Source organism: Heteronotia binoei, chromosome 17 (assembly GCF_032191835.1).
Source record: "Heteronotia binoei isolate CCM8104 ecotype False Entrance Well chromosome 17, APGP_CSIRO_Hbin_v1, whole genome shotgun sequence".
Classification (NCBI taxonomy): Eukaryota; Metazoa; Chordata; class Lepidosauria; order Squamata; family Gekkonidae; genus Heteronotia; species Heteronotia binoei.
The window spans coordinates 53,294,945-53,318,644 of NC_083239.1; the positions used below are offsets into that span (position 1 = coordinate 53,294,945).

Consider the following 23,700-nt stretch of genomic DNA (forward strand, 5'->3'; position numbering starts at 1 on the left):
TAAGGTAGGCCAGTAGCATGGCCCCTGTGTTGCTGGTGCCCTGAGGGCCAAGGGGAAAAAAGCAGCTTGCTTAAAGCCAGTAATGGAGATGGTGGAGTTGTCAGGATTTGGACTGGAGACCACAATGATCACAGCTGCTGTTGCTATGCTCTCTCCTCCTTTACCTCTGACTGCTGGGAAGAAGGGTATCCGGAAGTTATTAAAGGAAGGGAATGATTGACTCTGAAACGTGTTTTGGGGTTTTACAGTTTGATTTGGGGAAATGCAGCTGGTGTGTTGAGATGGCAGGGTGCCCGCCAGCGCCCCACACTTGAGTGTGCCATCTTCTCCTTCTTGCATTGCTTCATGTAACAGATCAGGACTCACAGGTCTGCTCTGCTAACGGAGGTGCTTCCCTCTGGCAGGAAGAGACTTCCGTTGGAGGAAACCACCTCCTTGAGCAGAACGGATCCCGGGATCCAGCCCGGAGGCTCCTTCCTGCAAGGCGGTGCACAAATCCTGTTAGATTTGATGGAGCGAAAAGGAACGTGAGACGGCTGTCTCCACAGCGCCTCCTGCAGGAAAGGGGAGATCATCTAAAAGCTGGGCTCCCTGACATGGTGTCCAAGGGCCTCCGCTTCTACTTCCCTTTATCCTCGCCAAGCTTTCCCCAAAGTGGGTGTGGCCACTGTATGGCAAATCTTGGGATTGGCTGCCTTCGTTCCAATGAAAGGGTGTTCCACTGGAGGATGAAGAGGACTGGCAAGCCCTGGACTTTCCTTAGTCAGTGTGGGGTTCCATTCCCCCTTCTGGATTTCCTCCTTCCCAAGAGGTGTGAGGAGCAAAGTATTCCATTTAGCTCCACCTCTTGTGGTGGCCATTTTTCATTTGGGGTCACCTCCTGTGGCATCCATTTTTCATTTGGGGGTCACCTCCTACGGCAGCCATTTTTCATTTGGGGTCACCTCCTGCGGCAGCTACTTTTCATTCGGGTTCGCCTCCTGCAGCAGCCATTTTTCATTTGGGTTCACCTCCTGCGGCAGCCATTTTTCATTTGGGTTGCCTCCTGCGGCAGCCATTTTTCATTTGGGTTCGCCTCCTGTGGCAGCCATTTTTCATTTGGGTTCGCCTCCTGCGGCAGCCATTTTTCATTTGGGTTCGCCTCCTGCGGCAGCCATTTTTCATTTGGGTTCGCCTCCTGTGGCAGCCATTTTTCATTTGGGTTCGCCTCCTGCGGCAGCCATTTTTCATTTGGGTTGCCTCCTGCGGCAGCCATTTTTCATTTGGGTTCGCCTGCGGCAGCCATTTTTCATTTGGGGTCGCCTCCTGCGGCAGCCATTTTTCATTTGGGTTCACCTCCTGTGGCAGCCATCTTAGGGTGACACTCACCGCCCTCCTCAAAATTCCAACGATGCCGTTTCCGGGTGGCAGCACACAGGTCAAGGGTACACCATACAGACTATTTTTTGGGTGTGTGTGTGTGTTTTGTTGAGAAATGCTTCCCGAAAATCTCCTAAGCCTTTCCAAGAATTACAGTTCCAAAATTGGCTGAGGAGCGATGCCCTTCGTGGAACTTCGATCCTCCGGTTTTCAGCTGAGCAACGATTGGCGGACGCAGACGCTCTTCTGTGAGAGCAGGGTTGCCAATCTCCAGGTGGTATTCAGAAAATGGCTGTGGCGTGGAGAGTAATCCACAAAAATGTTACACCACCAGTAAGGTTGATAACATCGCCCAATCGATGTTGCAAGTTAAGCGTGTAATAAAATGTAACAGCGTGTAACCATAGATAATAATAGCAAGTGATTTAAATAAATGGATCTCTCTTGCAGGCTGATCTCCCCAGAAAAGCCTCCAGAATAAAAGAATACCAGAAGAGCCCTGCTGGACCAGACCAGTGAGGGTCCATCTAGTTCAGCCTTCTGTCTCACACAGGGGCCAACTAGTTCCTCTGGAGGGCTAACAACAGGGGAGAGAGGCTGAGGCCTTCCCCTGGGAAGAACTTCAGAACAGCCCTGCTGGATCAGACCAGTGAGGGTCCAACTAGTCCAGCCTTCTGTCTCACACGGGGGCCAACCAGTTCCTCTGGAGGGCCAACAACAGGGGAGAGAGGCTGAGGCCTTCCCCTGGGAAGAACCTCAGAACAGCCCTGCTGGATCAGACCAGTGAGAGTTCATCCAGTCCAGCCTCCTGTCTCACACAATGGCCAACCAGTTCCTCTGGAGGGCCAACAACAGGGCAGAGAGGCCGAGGCCTTCCCCTGGGAAGAACATCAGAAGAGCCCTGCTGGATCAGACCAGTGAGGGTCCATCTAGTCCAGCCTCTTGTCTCACACAGTGGCCAATCAGTTCCTCTGAAGGGCCAACAGTAGGGCAGAGAGTCCAAGGCATTCCTCTGAGAAGAACATCAGAAGAGCCCTGCTGGATCAGACCAGGGAGGGTCCATCTAGTCCAGCCTCCTGTCTCACACAGTGGCCAACCAGTTCCTCTGGAGGGCCAACAACAGGGCAGAGAGGCTGAGGCCTTCCCCTAAGAAGAACATCAGAAGAGCCCTGCTGGATCACACCAGTGAGGGTCCATCTAGTCCAGCCTCCTGTCTCACACAGTGGCCAACCAGTTCCTCTGGAGGGCCAACAACAAGGCACAGAGGCTGAGGCCTTCCCCTGAGAAGAACATCACAAGAGCCTTGATGGATTAAGCCCAGTGGTCCATCTCATCCAGGGCCCTGTCTCACACAGTTACTATGGAGTGCCAACAACGGCAGAGAGCCCGAGGCCTTCCCCAGATGTTGCCTCCTGGATCTGGGGTTCAGAGGCTGATGGCCTCTGAACATGGATGTTTCCTTCAGGCACCAGAAGGCAAGTTGAGATGTGAAGACCTGATTTCATGGGCAATGAGGACAGGGTGGTTATAGCAACATGCATGTATTTGATCCTTTCCTCTCCCTTATTCAACTCCCCACCCCCAAATATCAACAGGGTCTCTTTTCCCAATGCAGCTTGTCACTGTGAATTGAATGCTTCCATGTCCATTCGTTACGACTTTTAAAATCTTAGGCTTTTAAATGAGTTAGCTTTTTAAAGACATTGTCCTAGAAGGTCAGGTGAAGCTCTTTAATTATATTTTTTCTGTTCACAAACAGACTTTACACTCTTGTACTGATTTTAAGAAGAGTTTCCTCCCAAAATCTACAGATCGGGTAATGTTTTGTCCCTCAAAGTAGGCTCGGTCTCTGCTGTACAATGTTCCCTAAAAATGAGACACGAATCCCATGCATGCATGCGAGGGGAGGGTGTGTTCTTCCAGGTCTCTCACACACACCCCGAACTTCATTCTCACTTGTTTTTTCTGGGCATAGCGGCTCGGAAGAGTTCGAAGACAGCGAGTGCAGATCCTGCAGAGACAGAAAAGGAACACCGAGTTTTAGCAAAGCCCACCAACCTGCCCCCCTGGTGTTTGCTGATTCACTTAAGAACATCAGAGAAGCCATGTTGGATCAGGCCAATGGCCCATCCAACCCAACATTCTGTGTCACACAGTGGCCAAAAAACCAGGTGCTATCAGGATGTCCATCAGTGGGGCCAGGACACTAGAAGCCTTCCCACTATTGCCCCCCACCAAGCACCAAGAATACAGAGTATCACTGCCCAGAACATAAGAGAAGCCATGTTGGATCAGGCCCAGCCAGTCCAACACTCTGTGTCACAAAGTGGCCATAAAACCAGATGCCATCAGGAGGTCTATCAGTGGGGCCAGGCCACTAGAAGCCCTCCTACTGTTGCCTCCCCCATGCACCAAGAATACAGAACATCACTGCCCCAGACAGAGAGTTCCAACAATAGGCTGTGGCTAATAGCCACTGATGGCCCTCTGCTTCATATGTTTATCCAATCCCTTCTTGAAGCTGGCTATGCTTGTAGCTGCCACCACCTCTTGTGGCAGTGAATTCCGTGTGTTAATCACCCTTTGGGTGAAGAACTAGGTTCCCTCTAAGCTGGGGAGTCTCATGAGTAAAAATTTTACTTTGTGAGCTACTGCATAAATTAGTTTGCTCTAGGGCCATTTTCCCTGAGCTAAGAAAAAAAGGTGTGAGCCAGAGGCTAAAAAACTGTGAGCTAGCTCACACTAACTCAGCTTCGTGGGAACACTGGTGAAGAAGTACTTCCTTTTATCCATTTCTAACCCAACTGCTCAGCCATTTCACAGAGTTCGCCCACACGTTCTTTTATTGTGAGAAAGGGAGAAAAGTACTTCTTTCTTTACTTTCTCTATCCCATGCATAACCTTGTAAACCTCTATCATGTCACCCCTCAGTTAACGTTTCTCCAAGCTAAAGAGTCCGAAGCACTTTAACCTTTCTTCATAGGGAAAGGGTTCCAACCAGTCTTCCCTCTAAGCTCAGTTAGTGTGAGCTAGCTCACAGATTTTTAGCCTCCAGCTCACACATTTTTGTCTTGCCTCAGGAAGGATGACCCCAGAACACACTAATTTATCAGTAGCTCACTTTAATGCCTGTAAAGAGAATTTTTGCTCACAAGATTCTGCAGCTTAGAGGGAACATTGGTTCCAACCCTTTAATCATTCCAGTTGCCCTTTTCTGGATTTTTCTTAGTGCTATAAATATCGTTTTTTGCGGAGCGGTGACCAGAATTGTACGCAGTACTCCAAATGAGGCTGCACCATCGATTTATACAGGGGCATTATGATACTTTAACAGGCCACATTCCTTGAAGCAGCGATGGAGCAGATTCGCGACACAGATCTGAATTCCTAGCCTTTTGCCTTGGGGGTCCTATCAGATTAAAGCAATTTGCTGGCTGGAAATGGCTCTCCTTAATGCAACCAGACCCAGTTAGAGATAATTGCAGCTGTTATTTCTGCAGATGAGTTTCTGCACCTCTCAGGTACAGAGCAGGTATTTCCTTGGCTGGATCTGGAGAAAGGTTTGGACCGAACCATTTCTCAACCTTGGCAAGAAGGAATTCACAAAAGGATTGTGGCCAGAGAGACTCCGGACGGGACTGAGCATGCTCTTGTCATTTGCCAGAAGTCATATTTAGCTCCAAGGAGTTGGGTTTTTTAAACTGAACTGAATCTGGACCGGCACTTGACTTTGAGGGAGGAAAAATGGGACCTGTGTGTGATTTTAATGTGCGTTGTCGAAACTGGGTTGTCTGGTCCAAACCAGAAACCCGGGGGACTCCTGCGTTGCGTTTCTCCACCCGTAACATTGCTTTGAATAAAGGTGACTGAGTGTCTCCAACATCTTGCGTGGAATTCCTTCTCTGAAGAGGGGATCCAAGGAAGGGATTGTGGCTCAGGGGCAGAGCCTCTGCTTGGCAAAGGCAGAAGGTCCCAGGTTCAATCCCCGGCATCACCAGTTCAAAAGGACGAGGCAAAGACCTTGGAGAGCGGCTGCCAATCTGAGTAGACAGTACTGATTTTAATAGCCCAAGGGTCTTTGTAGAAAGAAGGCAGTTTCATGTGTGTTCTTATCCTAGAATCACAGAGTCGGAAGGGGCCTCCAGGGTCATCTAGTCAACCCCCTGCACAATGCAGGAAGCTCACAAACACCTCCCCCTAAATTCACAGGATAGAATCCTAGAACCACAGAATTGGAAGGGACCTCCTGGGTCATCTAGTCCAACCCCCTGCACAATGCAGGAGACTCACAAACACCTCCCCCTAAATTCACAGGATAGAATCCTGGAACCACAGAGTTGGAAGGGGCCTCCAGGGTTATCTAGTCCAACCCCCTGCACAATGCAGAAAACTCACAAACGCCTCCCCCCCACACCCCAGTGATGCCTGCTACATGCCCAGAAGATTGCAAAAAAGCAAAAGAAAACCCTCCACGATCCCTGGGCCAAATTATCCTGGAGAAAAATCGCTTCCTGGCCCCAAAGTGGCGACCAGCGTTTCCCTGGGCGTGTAAGAAAGGGCTGTGAGAACTAAGCACTCTTTATTTGGGGCCATGGCTCAGTAATAGAGCATGTACAGAAGGGCCCAGGTTCAATCCCCGGCGTCTCCACTTAAAAAGGACCAGGCAGGAGGTGAAGACCTTTTCTCTGCCTGAGACCCCACAGCTGGTGTCGAACTCTTGCCTTATGAAGGCTGAATCTCACATAAATGAGACCTGGTTGGGTTGGGCCGGGCCATGTGTGTATCTAGTTAAGATTAGGTAGCAGAGATATAAACTTCATAAGGGACACAGACAAACACAATTTTGGGGTTTTGTTTTGGGTTTTTCTCCAAAAAATTTAGAACATGCTTAAAGCATTAGTACTCGTTGGTCTTAAAGGAGGTTTCTTTGCATTACTCCCATGGGATCCAGGGAACTGAGCAGAGAAAGTTCTGGCTCTTTCCTTCCTTCCCCAGGGAACCAGGCGGGGGAGGAGCCTCAGCCAATAGAAGGAAGACAGGTTTTGGCTCAGTAGCTCTGCTGTGCGATTGAGAGAGCCTGGCAAAGCAAGCTATCCCTTCCTCCCCAAGGAAGGAGCCTCAGCAAATGGAGAAGATAGAGGTTTTCCTCTGTAGCTCCTGTGCAAAGCAAGCTGTGATGCAGAAGGAAGCAAGGGAGAGGGAGAAGGAAGCAGACGACAGCCAGTTGCTCGAGGGCCTGATAGGAGCCTTCTGGGGGCCTTATTCGGCCCCCAGGCCACATGTTTGACACCCCTGGCGTAGACAATACCAACATGGCCGGACCAAGGGTCTGATTCAGAAGAAGGCAGTTTTGTGTGGCCATCCTGAGGACTTTCAAACCTAAGAATGTCCCCATTCTTTTTGACGGGGGGCTGGAGGGGGGGCAGATATCCTGTCGTTGGCAGTCACGAGGGTCTCCAAGCGGGTTTTTTATCCACAAGCATCCCAGGGCTTAGAGGGCCTGGGCAAATCCGCTTAGTTCTGTTTTCAGCCTGGGATAACGATGGGCGTTCTGATCCCGCACCCCCCCACCCCACCCGCCCACTGGCTCTGACCCAAATCGCTCTTTGTTCTCCCAAAGGACCCCGCCCTCTGTTGAGAAAGGAAATCCTTTGCAGTGAGAGAAGCCCAGAAGCTGCAGCTTCGGGCCGTTTCGTTTCCTTTTTTCTCGCTTGAACGGGCCTTTTGTTTTTTGACGGCTAGCATGAAAGAGAATTGAGCTATTTTTTTATATATATACATATATATATACCTCTGTTCTTCATATAATAGTTAAGGAGAAACTGCGACTCCTGCAGCAGTGATTGTTAAGATTGAAATATCCGTGTGCCTAATATATTCTTTTCTTAAATAGATTAAAAAGGAGAGCCAGTTTGGTGTAGTGGTTAAGTGTGCGGACTCTTATCTGGGAGAACCGGGTTTGATTCCCCACTCCTCCACTTGCACCTGCTGGAATGGCCTTGGGTCAGCCAGAGCTCTCTTATCTGGGAGAACCGGGTTTGATTCCCCACTCCTCCACTTGCACCTGCTGGAATGGCCTTGGGTCAGCCGTAGCTCTGGCAGAGGTTGTCCTTGAAAGGGCAGCTTCTGGGAGAGCCCTCTCAGCCCCACCCACCTCACAGGGTGTCTGTTGTGGGGGAGGAAGATACGGGATATTGTGAGCTGCTCTGAGTCTCCAATTCAGAGAAAAAGGCGGGGTGTAATTCTGCAATTCTTCTTCATTGGATGCCGTCAAGTTCCAGTATTTGGGAGAAGGAGTGCCAACTCTTTCCACCTCGTGCATCCATCTTACAAGCCTCTATCATGTCCCCTTAGTTGTTTCTCATTGAAACTGGAAAGTCCAAGACTCTTCTGACTTGCCTCATAAATAGGCACACAAGAATCACACCGTCGTCCTCGTTCCTGCTCTGAGGATTCCCCGGGCCCCTCTTCTCCACCCCCCCAGTGCAAAGTGCTCAGCAGGGCCAGAAGAACACCTCTTACCAAAGACGGCGAGGGCCATGGTGAAGCGGTAGAGGAGGGCGTCCGACATACCTCCTTTCAAATGCACCGGCAGGCCGTTGTCCTCCTAGGAAGAGGCAAAGAGGTCAGAGTCATACAGCCGTAGAATCATAGAGTTGGAAGGGACCTCCAGGGTCATCCAGTCCAACCCTCTGCACAATGCAGGAAACTCACAAATATCTCCCCCTAAATTCACAGGATCCAGTTTGATGTAGTGGTTAAATGTGTGGACTCTTATCTGGGAGAACCGGGTTTGATTCCCCGCTCCTCCACTTGCACCTGCTGGAATGGCCTTGGGCCAGCCAGAGCTCTGGCAGAGGTTGTCCTTGAAAGGGCAGCTGCTGTGAGAGCCCTCTGAGCCCCACCCACCTCACAGGGTGTCTGTTGTGGAGCAGGAAGGTAAAGGAGATTGTGAGCCGCTCTGGGACTCTTCGGAGTGGAGGGCGGGATATAAATGCAATATCTTCATCTACCTCACAGGGGGTCTCTGTTGTGGGGGTGGGGGAAGGTAAAGGAGATTGTGAGCCGCTCTGAAACTCTTTGGAGTGGGGGGCGGGATATAAATCCAATATCATCTTCTTCTTCTCGCTTCTTTCTTTATTAAAACACTTATTCCACCCTTCCTGCAGAAAATGGCTGGCAGGGTGGTCACCTGACATGAGTTCTTAGTTTCCAGTATTGTTGCCTTGCTCATGGATCACACACAGACTCTGCGACTTGTTCTGTATCTTGAAATTATTTTCCTTGCTAATTGGTCACATATTCTAGCAGGGTTTCTTTTGAGCAGGAACGCACAGGAACACAATCCCAGCTGGCTTGGCATCAGGGGGTGTGGCCTAATATGCAAATGAATCCCTGCTGGCGCATACAAGCATCTCCCATTTTATGCGTACAACAACCCTGAAAGGTAGAGGCTGAGACCACACCAAGGAGGTTCATGGATGATTTGAACCTGGACGCTACACGTATCCAGTGGTGGCCTTGTAATGGCTGTAATCCCTGAAAGATCCTGGGATGACTGATGGTCAATCCCCCACCCTTCTAGTTGGCCTGCCTTCAGGAGAGGGGCTCTCCTCATGTGCTACTCCTGATCCAGAAATATAGTTGGGGGGGGGGGTGAACAAGATGTGACTCAAGTTCTCACCTGAAAGAGCTTTTGGTGTTCTGGGACTCTGTTCTTCAATCGATGGCTGGAAGACGAGGAGAAAAACCGAAGGGACCCCACGCGGGAAGCCTAGGAGAAGGGACCAACAAGGAGAGAAAAGATGGCGGAACTGGGTTAGAAGAACCAACCTTTTAAACAGATACGCACTGAGGTTTGTCCTCAAGGGACCAAAGTCAGGTCTTCCGAGAAGGCAATGCCAGTTTGGTGTAGTGGTTCGGTGTAGTGGTTAAGTGTGCGGACTCTTATCTGGGAGAACTGGGTTTGATTCCCCGCTCCTCCACTTGCACCTGCTGGAATGGCCTTGGGTCAGCCATAGCTCTGGCAGAGGTTGTCCTTGAAAGGGCAGCTGCTGTGAGAGCCCTCTCAGCCCCACCCACCTCACAGGGTGTCTGTTGTGGGGGAGGAAGTTAAAGGAGATTGTGAGCTGCTCTGAGACTCTTCGGAGTGTAGGGCGGGATGTAAATCCAATATCATCATCATCATCCTCAATGCCAATATTCTTCAGCAGCTGCAGATGTTTGCAGCTGTTCCGCCAACACCTTTCCTGGTGATCGCCTAGCATTTTTAGAAACCAGGAGGGGCCTGGTGAACTTTTGCCTAAAAGTCTTCTGATTGGCACTTGCGATCTTATGCCATCTAAGGTAACAGAAGGGAGATATCGAAGAAGACCCCATATAGCGAAAGAATCTGTACATGCCCCATTGGTGAGGTGGAAACACTGGAACATATTCTTATTCGTTGTCCCCTCTATAAGGAAGAATGAAGAAGAATTGCAGATACCCCGCCCTTCTCTCTGAATCAGAGTGGCTTATAATCTCCTATATCTTCTCCCCCCACCAACAGACACCCTGTGAGGTGGGTGGGGCTGAGAGGGCTCTCACAGCAGCTGCCTTTTCAAGGGTTTTCAAGGACGACTCCTGCAAGAGCTATGGCTAACCCAAGGCCATTCCAGAAGGTGCAAGTGGAGGAGTGGGGAATCAAACCTGGTTCTCCCAGATAAGAATTCGCACGCTTAACCACTGCACCAAACCGGCTCTCTGGAACTGGAAGTTAGGGACAAGACAAGTCTCCTTATTTTGGAACAGTCTAAGGTGCTAACAGATAAGATATCTCTGGGGAAACTGCTGGTTGATGAAATACCAGCAAGTTTTGCGCCCATGTGATCAAACAGAAGAATAGTTTTAAATCATAGCAGCTTTGTCTTTTGGTGCAGACGACTGCAATGTACTAAAATTTTATCTACATTTTAATGTTGTTGTATTATATGGATCTTTATTTTAGTAGTATACCTTTGACACTATTGGCACTTTGTACTTTTTATTACTGATAGATTTCGGCTTTTAATCTAGTCTATGACTGTGACAATAAACACACATGCATACTGATGAGATCTGATTGGCTGTGCAGATTTTTAAAAGCCTTACTTTGACAGCAACTGCCACCACAGCGCGAGTATCTTCTTCACTGCGTGACTGAAAGTAAGCTACGGCCGCCATTTTGTGGCTGGCTCCACCTCCTGCGGCAACCATTTTGTAGCAACCATACTGCGGCAGCACCCATCAAACTGGGTCAGAATTCCAAAGGGGCCTGCAGGCTCAAAAGGGTTGTTTTGTGAGCGGTAGACCTTGTTTTTGTTTCACTTGGAGTTTGTGAGTAGTAGACCTTCCCGGGGTGTCAAACTCATTTGTTATGAGGGCCGAATTTGACACAAATGGAACTTTGTGGAGCACACCATAAAATGTAATGCGGGGTAGAGATGTAAAGTTTATAAAGGATACAGATTAACACAATTAAAGATGTTATTTTTAACATTAAATGCAAACATGCTTAAAGCTCTTGTGATACTTTGTTTAAAGTGGAAAGGTGGGGGGAAGAGTGGGATTTGGAAACGCAATTTAAAAAAAAAAATTCAAGAAAAAGCACAAGGACCACAGCAGAAATGAAAAATATAAAATGCTCCGAATCTAGGAAAACATGAAATGGCTGGGCATCGCAAGGTTCTCTCCTGGCCTCAGGTCTGCTCAGATTGACAACGGCTCTCCAATGTACTATCCCCCTTTGGTTGTGGGTTCCCAGGTCCGAGTACTCACAAGGCACCAGTTCTCAGGTCCATTTAGCAGAGACAAGCTGGCTCAAAGCCCTCAAGGAGCTTCAACTGGCCATTAACGACGCAAAAAGTGAAACTGCCCTAGTGCCATTGAAATAGCTTGCAGCACGAAGTTGCAAGGGAAACACAGAATGGATTTTCCATTCAAGTCTCTGGGCGCAGAGACCTTAGTGGAAAATCCATTCCCTGTTTTCCTTGCAGCTTTGCAAGACCAGAAGCCGGCAAAGACAAGGCAGAAAGAGCTGGAAATCTCACCAGCAGCCTCAGAGCTTCAACGGGTGAAAGGAGGAGGGGGAGTCATTGCCGCAGGCCTGATTGAAGCCCTGGGCGGGCTGGGTGTGGCCCGCGGGCTGGGAGTTTGACAGCCCCTGAATTCTGGTTGGCCACTGGAGGGCTTCTAATTGGTGTCTGGCGATTGTGCAGGTTTTTAAGGAGTTGCTTTCGTAGCAGCTGCCATCACAGTAGAAAACTCTTCACTGTAGGCAGGGTTCTGGCTGGCTGGGCACCAGGGGTGTGTGGCCTAATATGCAAATGAGTTCCTGCTGAGCTTTTCCTGCAAACAAGGCCCTGACTGCATGACTGGAGACAAGCCACAGGAAAATGTTAGAAACACGCGCTGTTAAACAGCTGCCTAAAATGCTGAAGAATTACCATGAGAGTTCTGCATGACCTCACTCCCTTTGGTGTTGTGGTTGGCTCCGTCTCCTACAGCCAGCATTTTGTAATTGCCCCCCCCCCCCCATAATCCAGTGTCAGAATTCCAAAGGGGACCCTTGACTTACGGGATAGGAATGGGGCAACAATGCGATATAGGCAAGCAATTGCTACTCAGCCTCATTTCCTGCTGTGCAAAATTACCACGGCCCGCTTCTCGGGGTTGTTCGAGAGGTGGACGAAACAGAGGCCGGCAAGGCATAATGCAAACTTGGAATTCTGCGTGGGTGATTAATAAAGAGTTGCGCAGAGCGAAGGGCGCGCAATTCTGATTTAAATAGCGATGGTGATCACTTCTGTTTCGACTTCTGCTTTTCACAGATGTTGTGAAAAAGAAGCACCCATCCGCCCTGTCTCCAGAGGCTTTAGAAGAACACAAGAATTTTGCTAAAACCCCTCTCTGGTGACACGGTCAGCTGCCCCCAGCCTAACCTAAAGCAGAGTCACTCCAGATCTTAAGAACATAAGAGAAGCCATGTTGGATCAGGCCAATGGCCCATCCAGTCCAACACTCTGTGTCACATAAGAGAAGCCATGTTGGATCAGGCCAATGGCCCATCCAGTCCAACACTCTGTGTCACACAGTGGCCAAAAATTTTATATATATATATATATATATATACACACACACACATATATACACACACTGTGGCTAATAGCCACTGATGGACCTCTGCTCCATATTTTTATCCAATCCCCTCTTAAAGCTGGCTATGCTTTTAGCCGCCACCACCTCCTGTGGCAGTGAATTCCACATGTTAATCACCCTTTGGGATAAGAAGTACCTCCTTTTATCCGTTCTAACCCGACTGCTCAGCAATTTCATTGCATGCCCACGAGTTCTTGTATTGTGAGAAAGGGAGAAAAGGACTTATTTCTCTACTTCCTCCATCCCATGCATCTTCTTGTCAACCTCTATCCTGTCACCCCGCAGTCGACGTTTCTCCAAGCTAAAGAGCCCCAAGCATTTTAACCTTTCTTCATAGGGAAAGTGTTCCAAACCTTTAATCATTCTAGTTGCCCTTTTCTGCACTTTTTCCAATGCTATAATATCCTTTTTGAGGTGCGGTGACCAGAATTGCCCACAGTCCAAAATTATATTTTCAAATATACAGCACATTCATTTTTCTCAATGTGCAGGTATATACCGAATATGTACTAAACCTCAGCTGTGCTTATATCACTGCTAAAGAATATGGGCTACTTACCCAGGCCGGGTGGGGGTTCTCCCGCCCTGGAGGTTCCCAACCCACTGACCCACATTGGGCTGGCGGGGGGAACCTCCCCAATGTCGCCGGTGCGGTGATGTCACTTGCAAGTGATGTCATCGTGCCAGTGACGTCACGTGCTGGCTGCTCTAGGCATTTCCGGGAAAACGCCTTATGGTTTTCCCGGACACTCTAGCAATTTCGGAGGGAAAACTCTATGGTACCATAGAGTTTTCCCCTCCCAAATTGCTAGAGCATCCAGGAGAACCATAGAGTTTCCCCGGAAACGCCTAGAGCAGCCAGTGTGCGAGAAAAAAGTCCCCTGCCGGAGACAGTGGGGGACTTGGAAACCCTAGAGCTACCTCGGTAGCCAGTTCAGACATATGCCTACGATGCCAGATAATGCAACACTCATCGATTGTTTCTGTTGTTTAATGAGTCAGGTTCATTCTAATCAGGGCTCCCTTTCTTTTGGTAGCAGGAACTCTTTTGCATATTAGGCCACGCCTGCCTGATATAGCCAATCCTCCTGGAGCTTACGGCAGGCCCTGTAAGAAGAGCCCTGTTGGTCCAGGAGGATTGGCTACATCAGGGGGTGTGGCCTAATATGCAAAGGCGTTCCTGCTCCAAAAAAGAAGAAGCCCTGCTGATTCTAATAAACGTGGCGTTGAATCCTGGCCGGTATCCTTCACACCTGCAAGTCTCCGACTGATGCTGAGCAGACCCCCGTGTGAACTGAATTTTGCTAGCAAGCGCGTGTTAAACCTTGTGAAAATTAGTTATTCGCAAGGGAGAGGCTGCACGGTCGGAACAGACCTCCTTGATCACCCCAGAATCGTAGTGCGGTCAGTAAAGCAGACATTTCTTTATCCATTCGTGCATTTTGCAAACAAAAGAATGAATAAGGTTCCCAGCCCCCAGAGGGCAGCTGGAGATCTGGGATTATAACTGGGGATGCTGGCCCACATGTTGGGACCGGGGCATCACCTGAAATCACAGCCGATGGCCAGACAAAAGAGATCAGATGCTGTGGTGGGTGGGCTCAGTGGTAACTGGGCAAAGGGAGCTCTGGCTCTTTCCTTCCTTCCCCAGGGGACCAGGATGGGGAGGAGCCTCAGCCAACAGAAGGAAGAGAAGCTGTGGCTATTAGCCACAGTGTATGTGTGTATATAAAATTTTTTGCCACTGTGTGACACAGAGTGTTGGATTTGATGGGCCGTTGGCCTGATCCAACATGGCTTCTCTTATGTTCTTATGTTCTAAGCTTGGCTCAGTAGCTCCGCTGTGCGATTGAGAGAGCCTGGCAAAGCATGCTCTGTCTCCCCTCTTCCTCCTGAAGGGAGGAGCCTCAGCCAATGGAGAAAACAAAGGTTTTGCTCTGTAGCTCCTGCGTGATTGAGCAAATCTTGTAAAGCGAGCTGCGATGCAGAAGGAAGCAAGAGAGAGGGAGGAGGAAGCAGAGGACAGCCAGTTGCTCCAGGGCCTGATCGGAGCCCTCGGGGGGCCAGATTTGGCCCCTGGGTCACAGGTTTGACACTTCTGCTATAAGACATTTATCCATATATTACTTTATTTAATAAATGAACCAATCAAAATGATGCATTTTATTCTTTAAAAGCTAGCTAGTGTTGCCAGTGGGGGATGGGGGAGCAGGGTTGCCAGCTCCAGGTGGGGAAGCTCCTGGAGATTTGGGGGTGGAGTCTGGGGAAGACAGGGACCTCCATGGGGCACAGTGCCACAGACTACACCCTCCCACAGCACCCCTTTTCTCCGTGGGGCACAGTGCCACAGACTACGTCCTCCCGCAGGACAGGGGAGCTGAGCTCTGTAGTCTAGAGGTGAGCTGCAATTTCGGGGGATTCTCGGGTCCCACCTGGAGGCTGGCATCCCTGAATTAGGCAGCAGAGCCCTCCACGGAGTGCATTTCCCTTGATTCAGCGAAGACCAGCTGAAACATTTGAGCCGGCAACGCCAAAAGAGTGAAACGCTGGCAGCTGACGGAGGGACTGGCCCAGTTAAAGTTCGGGCCTGGCTTCTTTGGTTAGTTTGCAGCTTGTGCCCTGTGAAACCTCACGCCGCGATAACAGTTGTCAATTCCAAAGGTGCAACTGGAGTCAGCAAGAGTCTTAACCCTGGGGTTCCGTTGCTGGTTAGTACTTGCCAAAGTTTGATCTGAACCTTCTGCTCCAGTGCTGGGAACAAGACCAAGCCAACAGCACTCCCCCAATCCTAACCAGGCTCCTTGACAACCCAACAGCGGTTAGTGACTCCCTTCTGGGGGCACACAAATGAAAGGGGGGTGGGTTTCTTTTACCAGAAGGGCTTTCATTCTCCTCTGCCTGGCGTGTTCGCCCCTTTCCGGCTCGTTTTTCTCCTTCGCTCCCTTGCTGCTGTCACCGGCGACCTCCGGCTGGGCCTTACAAGGACACTGCTGCTCGGGGAGAGGAGGAGGAGGGCTTTGCGTTCTTGTCCAGCTGCCAGAAATAAGGGCAGCAGAGGAGTCCAAAATGCAGTCGGAGGAAGCCTGACGGACGCCGCAGGCCAGGGAGAGCCAAGCACCGGCCTGGAGAGTTTTGAACTCAAAACTTTACAGGCAGGTCTCCTGTAAAGCGGGTGTGCACGGGCGGCTGGCAGCTTACTTTACACAAAGCACTGTGAAAATGCAAAGTCCCGCAGGAAAGGTATCCTCCTGCACCCGCCCTGAGCTGGAGGCACCTTTTAGTCAGGCAGGGGACTGCTTAAAAGGCCTGGGGAGAGGATTTAAGGTTGCCAACCTCCAAATGGGGCCTGGAGATCTGGAATTGCAACTTTGTTTCTTTCTTTCTCCCTTTCTCTCTCTTTCTCCCTTTCTTTCTCCCTCTTTCCCCCTTTCTCTCTCTCCCTCTCTCCTTCTTTCTCCCTCCCTCTCTCCTTCCTTCCTTTCTTCCTTCTTTCTCTCTCTCTCCCTCTCTCCTTCCTTCCTTCTCCCTCCCTCCCCCTTCCTTCTTTCTCCCTCCCCTCTTTCTTTTCCTTCCTTCTTTCTCCCTCTCCTCTTTCTTTTTCTCCCTCCCTCTCTCCTTCCTTCCTTCTCCCTCCCTCCCCCTTCCTTCCTTCTCCCTCCCTCTTCCTTCTTTCTCCCTCCCTCCCCCTTTCTTTTCCTTTCTTTCCCTCCCTCTTCCTTCCTTCTCTTTCTCTCTCTCTTTCTTTCTCTCTCTCTCCCTCTTTCTTTCTTTCTCCCTCTCCCTCCCCCCCTCTCTCTCTCCCTCCCTCTCTCTTTTTTTCTTTCTCCCTCTCTTTCTTTCTGTATATACATTTCCCAGAACAACCTTCTTCCTGGTCAGGTCCAATCCTGGTCAGGCGCTCCCACTGTGCCCGCCCCCCCCCAAGCACAAGAATCCAGAGCATCACTTGCCCCAGACAGAGAGTTCCATCAATACGCTGTGGCTAATAGCCACTGATGGACCTCTGCTCCAGATGCTTATCCAGTCCCCTCTTGAAGCTCGCTATGCTTGGTTCTGTGCAGACTTCATGGAGGAAATGGCCAACTAGTGGCCTGTGAGCCAGGCTGTGACCTGCAGACTCCGTGCGAAAGGTGCCCATGGGTGTCATACTGCCCAGGACGACCTGTTGGTCGTATAGCTTGCTCTATGCTCGGGCCTATATCCTCCCTATATATATTGCACAGGCTGGCATCTCCTCCGGGAAAACTGTTGGGGGAATCAAGGTACTCTCCATGAGATTGCTAAAACAATTGCTAATTCACATTTAGCCTCGGGAATGTCAACGGACAACCCTTCTTTTGTCCATGGAATCTCTACCTGGCTCTTGTTCCTCTTGGCGAATAGCTCAGTGTGAGGCTGGGTTGGGAAGCCCCTGGCCCACCTTCCAAAACGGCCATTTTCTTCAGGGGAACTGACCTCTGTTGCAAGGAGACTGGTTGTAATAGCAGGAGACAGGGCTGGATTAAACCCTGCGGAGGCCCCTAGGTAGTCAAGGGGTGTTTTTACACTGACAGTTTGTGATTCTCTATTGGAAACTCACCTTTTACATTACCTAATGTTCTCACAACTGTTTTGCATTGTTGCTGCCCGAAGCATCTACATTTGTTTCGGTGAGATGAGTTTCGGAGCTGCTGCTGCAACGTTGTTCTCAAAACTAGTTTTGATCCGGTCATTTCTCTACAGGTGTTTCGAACTTGTATTGAAGAAGTTTTCATGCGTTTTAAAAGACTCCTCCAAAAGCCACAAGGTGCAGTCATTGGCATGGCAACGACAGCACTTGAAATTGTTACATCTCATTGCTTGCCTCATCTTGTAATTTGAATGTGTACTGTTTTTGCAGTGTTGACACGATTTCCAAGCAATCGTGTACATTTAACTAAGCACTGGTATTCCGTCTGCCCTCTGATTGGGGACACCCCTCCCTCCAAAACTGAAACGCTTTCAGCAGGAAATACAGACATTTGGCTACGCAAAATGAGCGCAGCAAATCCACCAGTGTGAAATAATTAAAGCGGAATGGTGGCAGGTGATTCGAAGACTCTAAAACGCTGGATCAAACTGAATGTAAAAACACCCCAAAATCTCGGGGTGGGGCCCTCACAAATTATCTCAGAGTTGGAGTGGCCGCCCCATCGCCTGCGCCCTCTACTGCAGCCTGCGGGTCCCTTCTCAAAAGCCCCTTGGGCAAAGCTGCGGGGGAGAGGCAGAGAGAGGCAAACTTGGCGAGGACGCCAGCAGCCGCCGCACCAGGCGAGTCGGGCAAAGAGCGGCTCAGTTGCTGGCTGGGAGGGCTGCAAGCAGGGGGGAAACTGTGTGTGGGGGGGGGAGCTGGCCTGGGGTGCCAAAAGCCATGGGGATTAATTGTTCATCCGACCCTGACAAGAGATCTCCATCCACTACCTGGAGGTTGGCAACCCTAGCTTGGTGGACCCTGAACATCCACAGACCATACCTGGGCAGATAAAAGCAAATTGCTCTCTGGCGGATCTGAGAATCTGAGGGCGTCGCAGCTGGGCGAGGCTGGCTGAGTCTCTTTGCGCAGAGAAACGAAACTGGTTCCGCTCCTTAGTTTAACTGCAGTTGCTGTCTCTCTCTCTTCTTCTGCACCAGCATCTCTATGCAATGACCGGTATTTATATTACTATTGTTGTTTTCCTATTATTATTATTATTAATGGAGTCTTGTGTTCAGTTTTGGGCACCACATTTTAAGAAGGATACAGACAAGCTGGAATGAGTCCAGAGGAGGGCGATGAAGATGGTGAGGGGTCTGGAGACCAAGTCCTATGAGGAAAGGCTGAAGGAGCTGGGGATGTTTAGCCTGTGAACTCACACTACAGGCATGTTTAGCCTGGAGAGAAGGCGGCTGAGAGGTGATAGGATCCCCATCTTCAAGTACTTGAAGGGCTGTCGTATAGAGGATGGCGTGGAATTGTTTTCTGCGGCCCCAGAAGGCAGGATCAGAACAAACAGGTTGAAATTAAATCAAAGGAGTATCCAGCTCAACATTAGGAAGAACTTCCTGACTGTTAGAGCAGTTCCTCAGTGCAACAAGCTTCCTCCTTGGGAGGTGGTGGGCTCTCCTTCCTTGGAGGTTTTTAAACAGAGGCTAGATGGCCATCTGACAGTGATGAAGATCCTGTAAATTTGGGGTAGGTATTTGTGGGTTTCCTGCATTGTGCAGGGGGTTGGACTAGATGACCCTGGAGGTCCTTTCCAACTCTATGATTCTATTAATATGATTATTATTAGTAGTATTTATAAATTGCCTAAATCCTGCTATTGCAGGGCTCTGGGCGATGTACAACATATTTAATTTAATTTATGCATAGAGGACTTCTAAGCCACCGTTCCACCCATTTGGAGTTCCTTTCCACCCTTTAGGGCAGGGACGTTGAACTCATTTGTTATGAGGGTCGAATCTGACATAAATGAGACCTTGTCAGGCTGGGCCATGTGTGTTCTGAAATCTAATGCCAGGTAACGGACACAGACAAACACAATTAAAGGTTTTCTTAAAAACTTTCGGAATTATTGCATCAAAAACAGGAAACAATGTCTGTGCTGTAGCAATCCTGAGTATGCTGTTCAGGTGTTGTTCGGATGAGTATCTGTAAATTGCAAACCAACTTTTGATTTGCTCTTGGGCCTGATAGGACCTCTTCTAGGCTGTATGTTTGACATCCCTGCTTTAGGGTACCCAAATTCTGACCTGCATGCATGAGAAACACCTAGTCAAACCCTCGCCCCCCCCCCCCCACTTCAAGCATTGGAAAGGAGCACCCTTCAGATGCTTTGGAACAGCCAGAGGTTTGGTGCACCTGAGCAGCATAGCCTATGGAATTCCGACTAACCCTCACGCATCCTCACCTCAAACATTTGAGGGGAGCACCCTTCAGATACTTCGGGAGAGCTGGAAACCTGGGGTGGGGGGGTGGAAGAGAAATGTCTGCTGGGCACTCCATTATACCCTATGGAAAGCAATTAACATGATGAAGCCATTAAAATGTTAAAAACTCTCCAGAACCATAAATCATTAAAACAATTTAAGAAAACATTAGAAAACAGAGTTAAAATATATACAAGGAAAAGAAAGGTCCCCTGTGTAAGCACCAGTCGTTTCCGACTCTGGGGTGACGTTGCTTTCACAACATTTTCATGGCAGACTTTTTATGGAGTGGTTTGCCATTGCCTTCCCCAGTCATCTACACCTTCCACCCAGCAAGCTGGGTACATATATATATATATACACAAAGCAGAGCCCAAATACCTTCAAAACATTTTAAAAATGTTGGTTAAGAAGGATGGGTCATTAAGGGAATGCCAAATTAAATGGAAAAGTCTTCATCCGCTGGTGGGAAACGGCAACAGAATGGGACATATGAATCCCTCTGGGGAGAGAGCTTCAGAGTTTTGGGGCCACGAGCAAGAAGGCCTTTCGCCACCCACCTGGTCTCAGAAGACCTCTGAAGACAACTGTAATGGTAGGGAAGGTTCATAAGGGATCGGGGTGGTCCTTCTGGTGGGTGGTCCCAAACCATACAAATCCTGGAAGGTCAGCATTTGTGCTTCTCTTGCAGGTATGGTGGAGAAGAAGTTCCCCCTGTGTCTCTTGGGTGTGGTGGCTTTCTTGGCGCTAGTCAGACCTGAGGAGTTGTGGCGGCCAGTTGAAGGGGATCTCTCAAGGTGAGCAGGTTCTGGAGAAAGGCTGAGGGGTGACAAACCTTAGTACAAGAAGGTTCACAAACCTGCTATTTTGTCTCCTAGGTCCTGTCCATGGGACTGCCTTGTGTTTGTGCAGATGTGGCCGGGCTCCTTCTGCGTGGTGAGCGAGACATTCTACTACTAATGGGGTGCCGTCCTTTTGCATCCGAACCCCTGTATTTATCCCACTAAGGGATCATGCTGAAATATCTGTAAGGAAAAGGAGTTAGAAAGAATGAGGAATTACACAGGTCGACAATGAAGAAATGGAAATTGTCCAAGATATTCTATTCCTTGGGTCCACCATCAACCAAACGGGAGACTGCAAAAAAGAGACTGAGACCAATTTCACACTAGGCTTGCTCTGAGTGGACAGCCCATTTGTTCCCAGTGCTTCTCTCAGTTTTTACACAAGGCGCAAGCTGCCCTGGAGCTGAGAGTTGGTGTGGCGCTTTCCCACGGCAAGCAAGATCCTCTCACAAGCGGTTTCTGCTTGCAGTGGGAGAATGGCACGCGAACTCACAGTGCCGCAGCAGCTCGTGTGAAAATGGAGAGAAGCGCCGGGGCGGGGGGCAAAAGGGCTCTCCGCTTGGAACAAGCCCTATTGTGAAATTGGTACGAGACTGGGAACAGCAGCCATGAAGGAGCTCGAAAAGTCTCTTCAGCGTGGAGGATAAGAGCTGCCAACCTCAAGGTGGTGTCTAAAGATCTCCTGCTACTACAACAGATCTCCAGATGACAGAATCAGTCCCCCTGGAGAAAATGACGGCTCTGAAGGGTGGTTTCTATGGCATTATAGTTCACTATAATCCCTTCCCTCCCCATCCCCTGCCCTCTTCAAGCACCAACCCCAAAATCTCCAGTGCTTAGCCCTTGGGGCCCTTTGGGAAATGCGGATTGTCACTCTGGAGTCAGGCAACAATTTTCTCTTAAAGTTTTATTTGCCATCTTCTGGGCTTGGAACAGGAGTCACTAGGTGTGTGTGTGTGTGGGCGGGAGGTATTTATGAATTTCCTGCATTGTTCAGGGGGTTGGACTAGATGACCTTGGGGGGGTCCCTTCCAACTCTATGATTCTAAAGCAAGGGTGGCCAAACTTGCTTAACATAAGAGCTTCTCCCTCCCTCTCTCTCTCCCCCTCACACACACACACACACTCTTAGTTGCTCTGAAACGAAAGCAAAACAAACCGAGGGTCTGTGTTGCTGACCCTTCCCCATGGAGTACTTCCTGCTCAACTTTAAAGGCGCACACACACACATTTTGAAAGGGACCTGTTTGCAGGTTTCTAAACCTGCCCAAGGCCTAGAGCTGCATGGGGGCTGTGTGGGCGGGGCTTCCCCCACCGGCCTGCTGGCTGGGGGTGGGGGGAAGCCTGTAAAACCGGGGGATCCCCCGCTGGGACCTGGGGATTGAGAAGCCTAGTGAAAGAGCCACATGTGACTCCTGAGCCACAGTTTGGCCACCTCTGTTCTAAACTTAGTAAGGATGTGCTGCTGCTGGATTTTGGTTTTATTTTGCTGCCATAGACTAACGTGTCTACCCATTTGTAACTGCGCCACGTCGTATCGCAGAAGTTTCCCAAAGTGTCTTGGAGCCAGGCCACAGGATTTAAGGAGGGCTGTCCGCCCTGGGCTAAGGAATCCCTGGAGACTTTGGGCCACTGGAGCCTGGCGAAAATTGGGGTTTGGGTTAGGGAGGACCCTCTGGAGGCTATAAGAGTCCACCCTCCAAAGCAACTGGAGATCAGTTGTCATTTTAGGACATTGCCAGCCCCCACTGGAGGTTGGTAGTCCGAGACTTTAAGCTACTTCCAAAGCATTTTAAATTGTAATCTAGACATATCCAATCCCCAGGACCAGATCCCCATGTTTTCTGAGGCGGTGGGGGGGGGGGCAAAATTAAAGGGAAGAGCCCTGTGGTGCAGAGTGATAAAGCTGCAGTACTGCAGTTCTAAGCTCTGCTCACGATCTGAGTTCGATCCCAGCGGAAGCTGGGCTCAGGTAGCTGGCTCTAGGTTGACTCAGCCTTCCGTCCTTCCGAGGTCGGTCAAAGGAGTCCCCAGCTTGCTGGGGGGAAAGTGTAGATGACTGGGGAAGGCAAGGGCAAACCACCCCGTAAAAAAGTCTGCTGTGAAAACATTATGAAAGCAACGTCACCCCAGAGTCGGAAACGACTGGTGCTTGCACAGGGGGCTACCTTTACCTTTTTAAAATTAAAAAACGATGCCCCCTTATGGGCCCATTCTATTTTATGGGCCCATAGGACAGAATGGACTCCATACCCAATTTCACATCCTTCCCCGTCCAGTGGTGCCCAGGGCAAGTGCCCCATCTGTCCCCCCCTAGATCTCGCCTTGCCAATCCTAGCTGAGTCAGACAGAAACTGAAGTTTGACATGTCTGATATTAGTTTCTATGTTTGTTGTAGATATGGGTAATTCTGCAAGTCAATCTATAACTCAGGAGATGGATTTCTTTTTAGTAAGAAGGGTTTCCTGAAACGTTTTTATCTTGGTGGGTAGTTGGGTACGTGACTCTCAATAAGAACAGGCATGGGATTTTTATTTTTGGGTCGTAAAATGTTGTTTTCCCTAGCCCAATAGGGATACAAGAGGTGGACTAATTGTTAAAAAGGCAGACAACACAGATGTTACGTAAACTATTATTTTTTTAATACGTCTCTCCGGAGAAACTGTTTATATTGAGATAGACAAAATACCATGTTGTATTTCTTTTCAGTTTTTTAAGGACAAAGAGATGAATTTTTTGTGTCTATGCTAATGAGGATAGTGCTAAACTAACAAATTAGTCTGTGTTTTTTTTAACAAGGTTAAGCCAACGTAGTTAGTTTCGTGCAGACTGCTCTGACTTCATTCATACTTATACGTGTTGAAGAAGAACTGTTTAGATTTGCATTGCAAATAATAGCTCAGTAAAAATGTTTTCTAATGGAAGATAAAGATGGTAAAATATACGGAGAATGTTATACTTGCAGGAAGAACGAATTAGATATTTTATTTGGAGGTGGATTTAAAATTGATATATTTGTATTTCTCTTCCTCCCCCCTGCCTTTCCCATTCTGTATATGCCCTCCCCCCTGTCTTTTTCTGTATCTATGCTTATGCTTTTTCTTTTGAAGTTAAAACCAATACAAATGATAAAAAAGAAGGAACTGAAGGGGAGGGATTGGTAGAGGAACGAGGGGGCAGATTTGCGGGGGAGGATTGGGAATCTGGGGAGCAATGATGGGCGGCTAATAAATTGTGGGGTAAGACCTCTGGAAGCTGATTCTGGATCTTGCTTTCTGCTTGGAGGCTCTTGGAAGGAAGCTGGAGTGCGTCATCCCAAAAACTGCAGACTCCTGGACCATCCACGGACTCTGGTAAGGAAATCCCAACCACAGTTTGGGAAATTCCCAGGTGG

At 49.2% G+C, this 23,700-nt stretch overlaps 1 protein-coding gene and 1 long non-coding RNA gene across 2 annotated transcripts; one reads left to right on the plus strand and one right to left on the minus strand.

The window, feature by feature from the left end:
• Positions 1–3,075: 3,075 nt before the first annotated feature.
• Positions 3,076–15,646, minus strand: LOC132585685 (cytochrome c oxidase subunit 7A2, mitochondrial). The gene is made up of 4 exons (XM_060257555.1): positions 15,408–15,646; positions 9,044–9,133; positions 7,882–7,966; positions 3,076–3,370 (listed from the first exon to the last, which is right to left on the minus strand). Exons 1-4 carry the CDS (start codon positions 15,420–15,422, stop codon positions 3,312–3,314), a joined length of 249 nt encoding a protein of 82 aa, XP_060113538.1. The 5' UTR covers positions 15,423–15,646; the 3' UTR covers positions 3,076–3,311.
• Positions 15,647–20,162: 4,516 nt separating this feature from the next.
• Positions 20,163–23,660, plus strand: LOC132585686 (uncharacterized). Its single transcript, XR_009556334.1, has 3 exons — positions 20,163–20,258; positions 20,340–20,397; positions 23,592–23,660. It is a non-coding gene; the product is annotated as an uncharacterized LOC132585686 (long non-coding RNA).
• Positions 23,661–23,700: the final 40 nt, after the last annotated feature.

What these genes read in the sequence shown, in the direction of transcription:
- LOC132585685 (XM_060257555.1), bottom strand. An exon ending in AACACCAAAAGCTCTTTCAG is followed by an intron (nt 7,967 to 9,043) that starts GTGAGAACTTGA and finishes GCCTCTTCCTAG; the next exon opens with GAGGACAACGGCCTGCCGGT. An exon ending in CATGGCCCTCGCCGTCTTTG is followed by an intron (nt 3,371 to 7,881) that starts GTAAGAGGTGTT and finishes CTGTCTCTGCAG; the next exon opens with GATCTGCACTCGCTGTCTTC.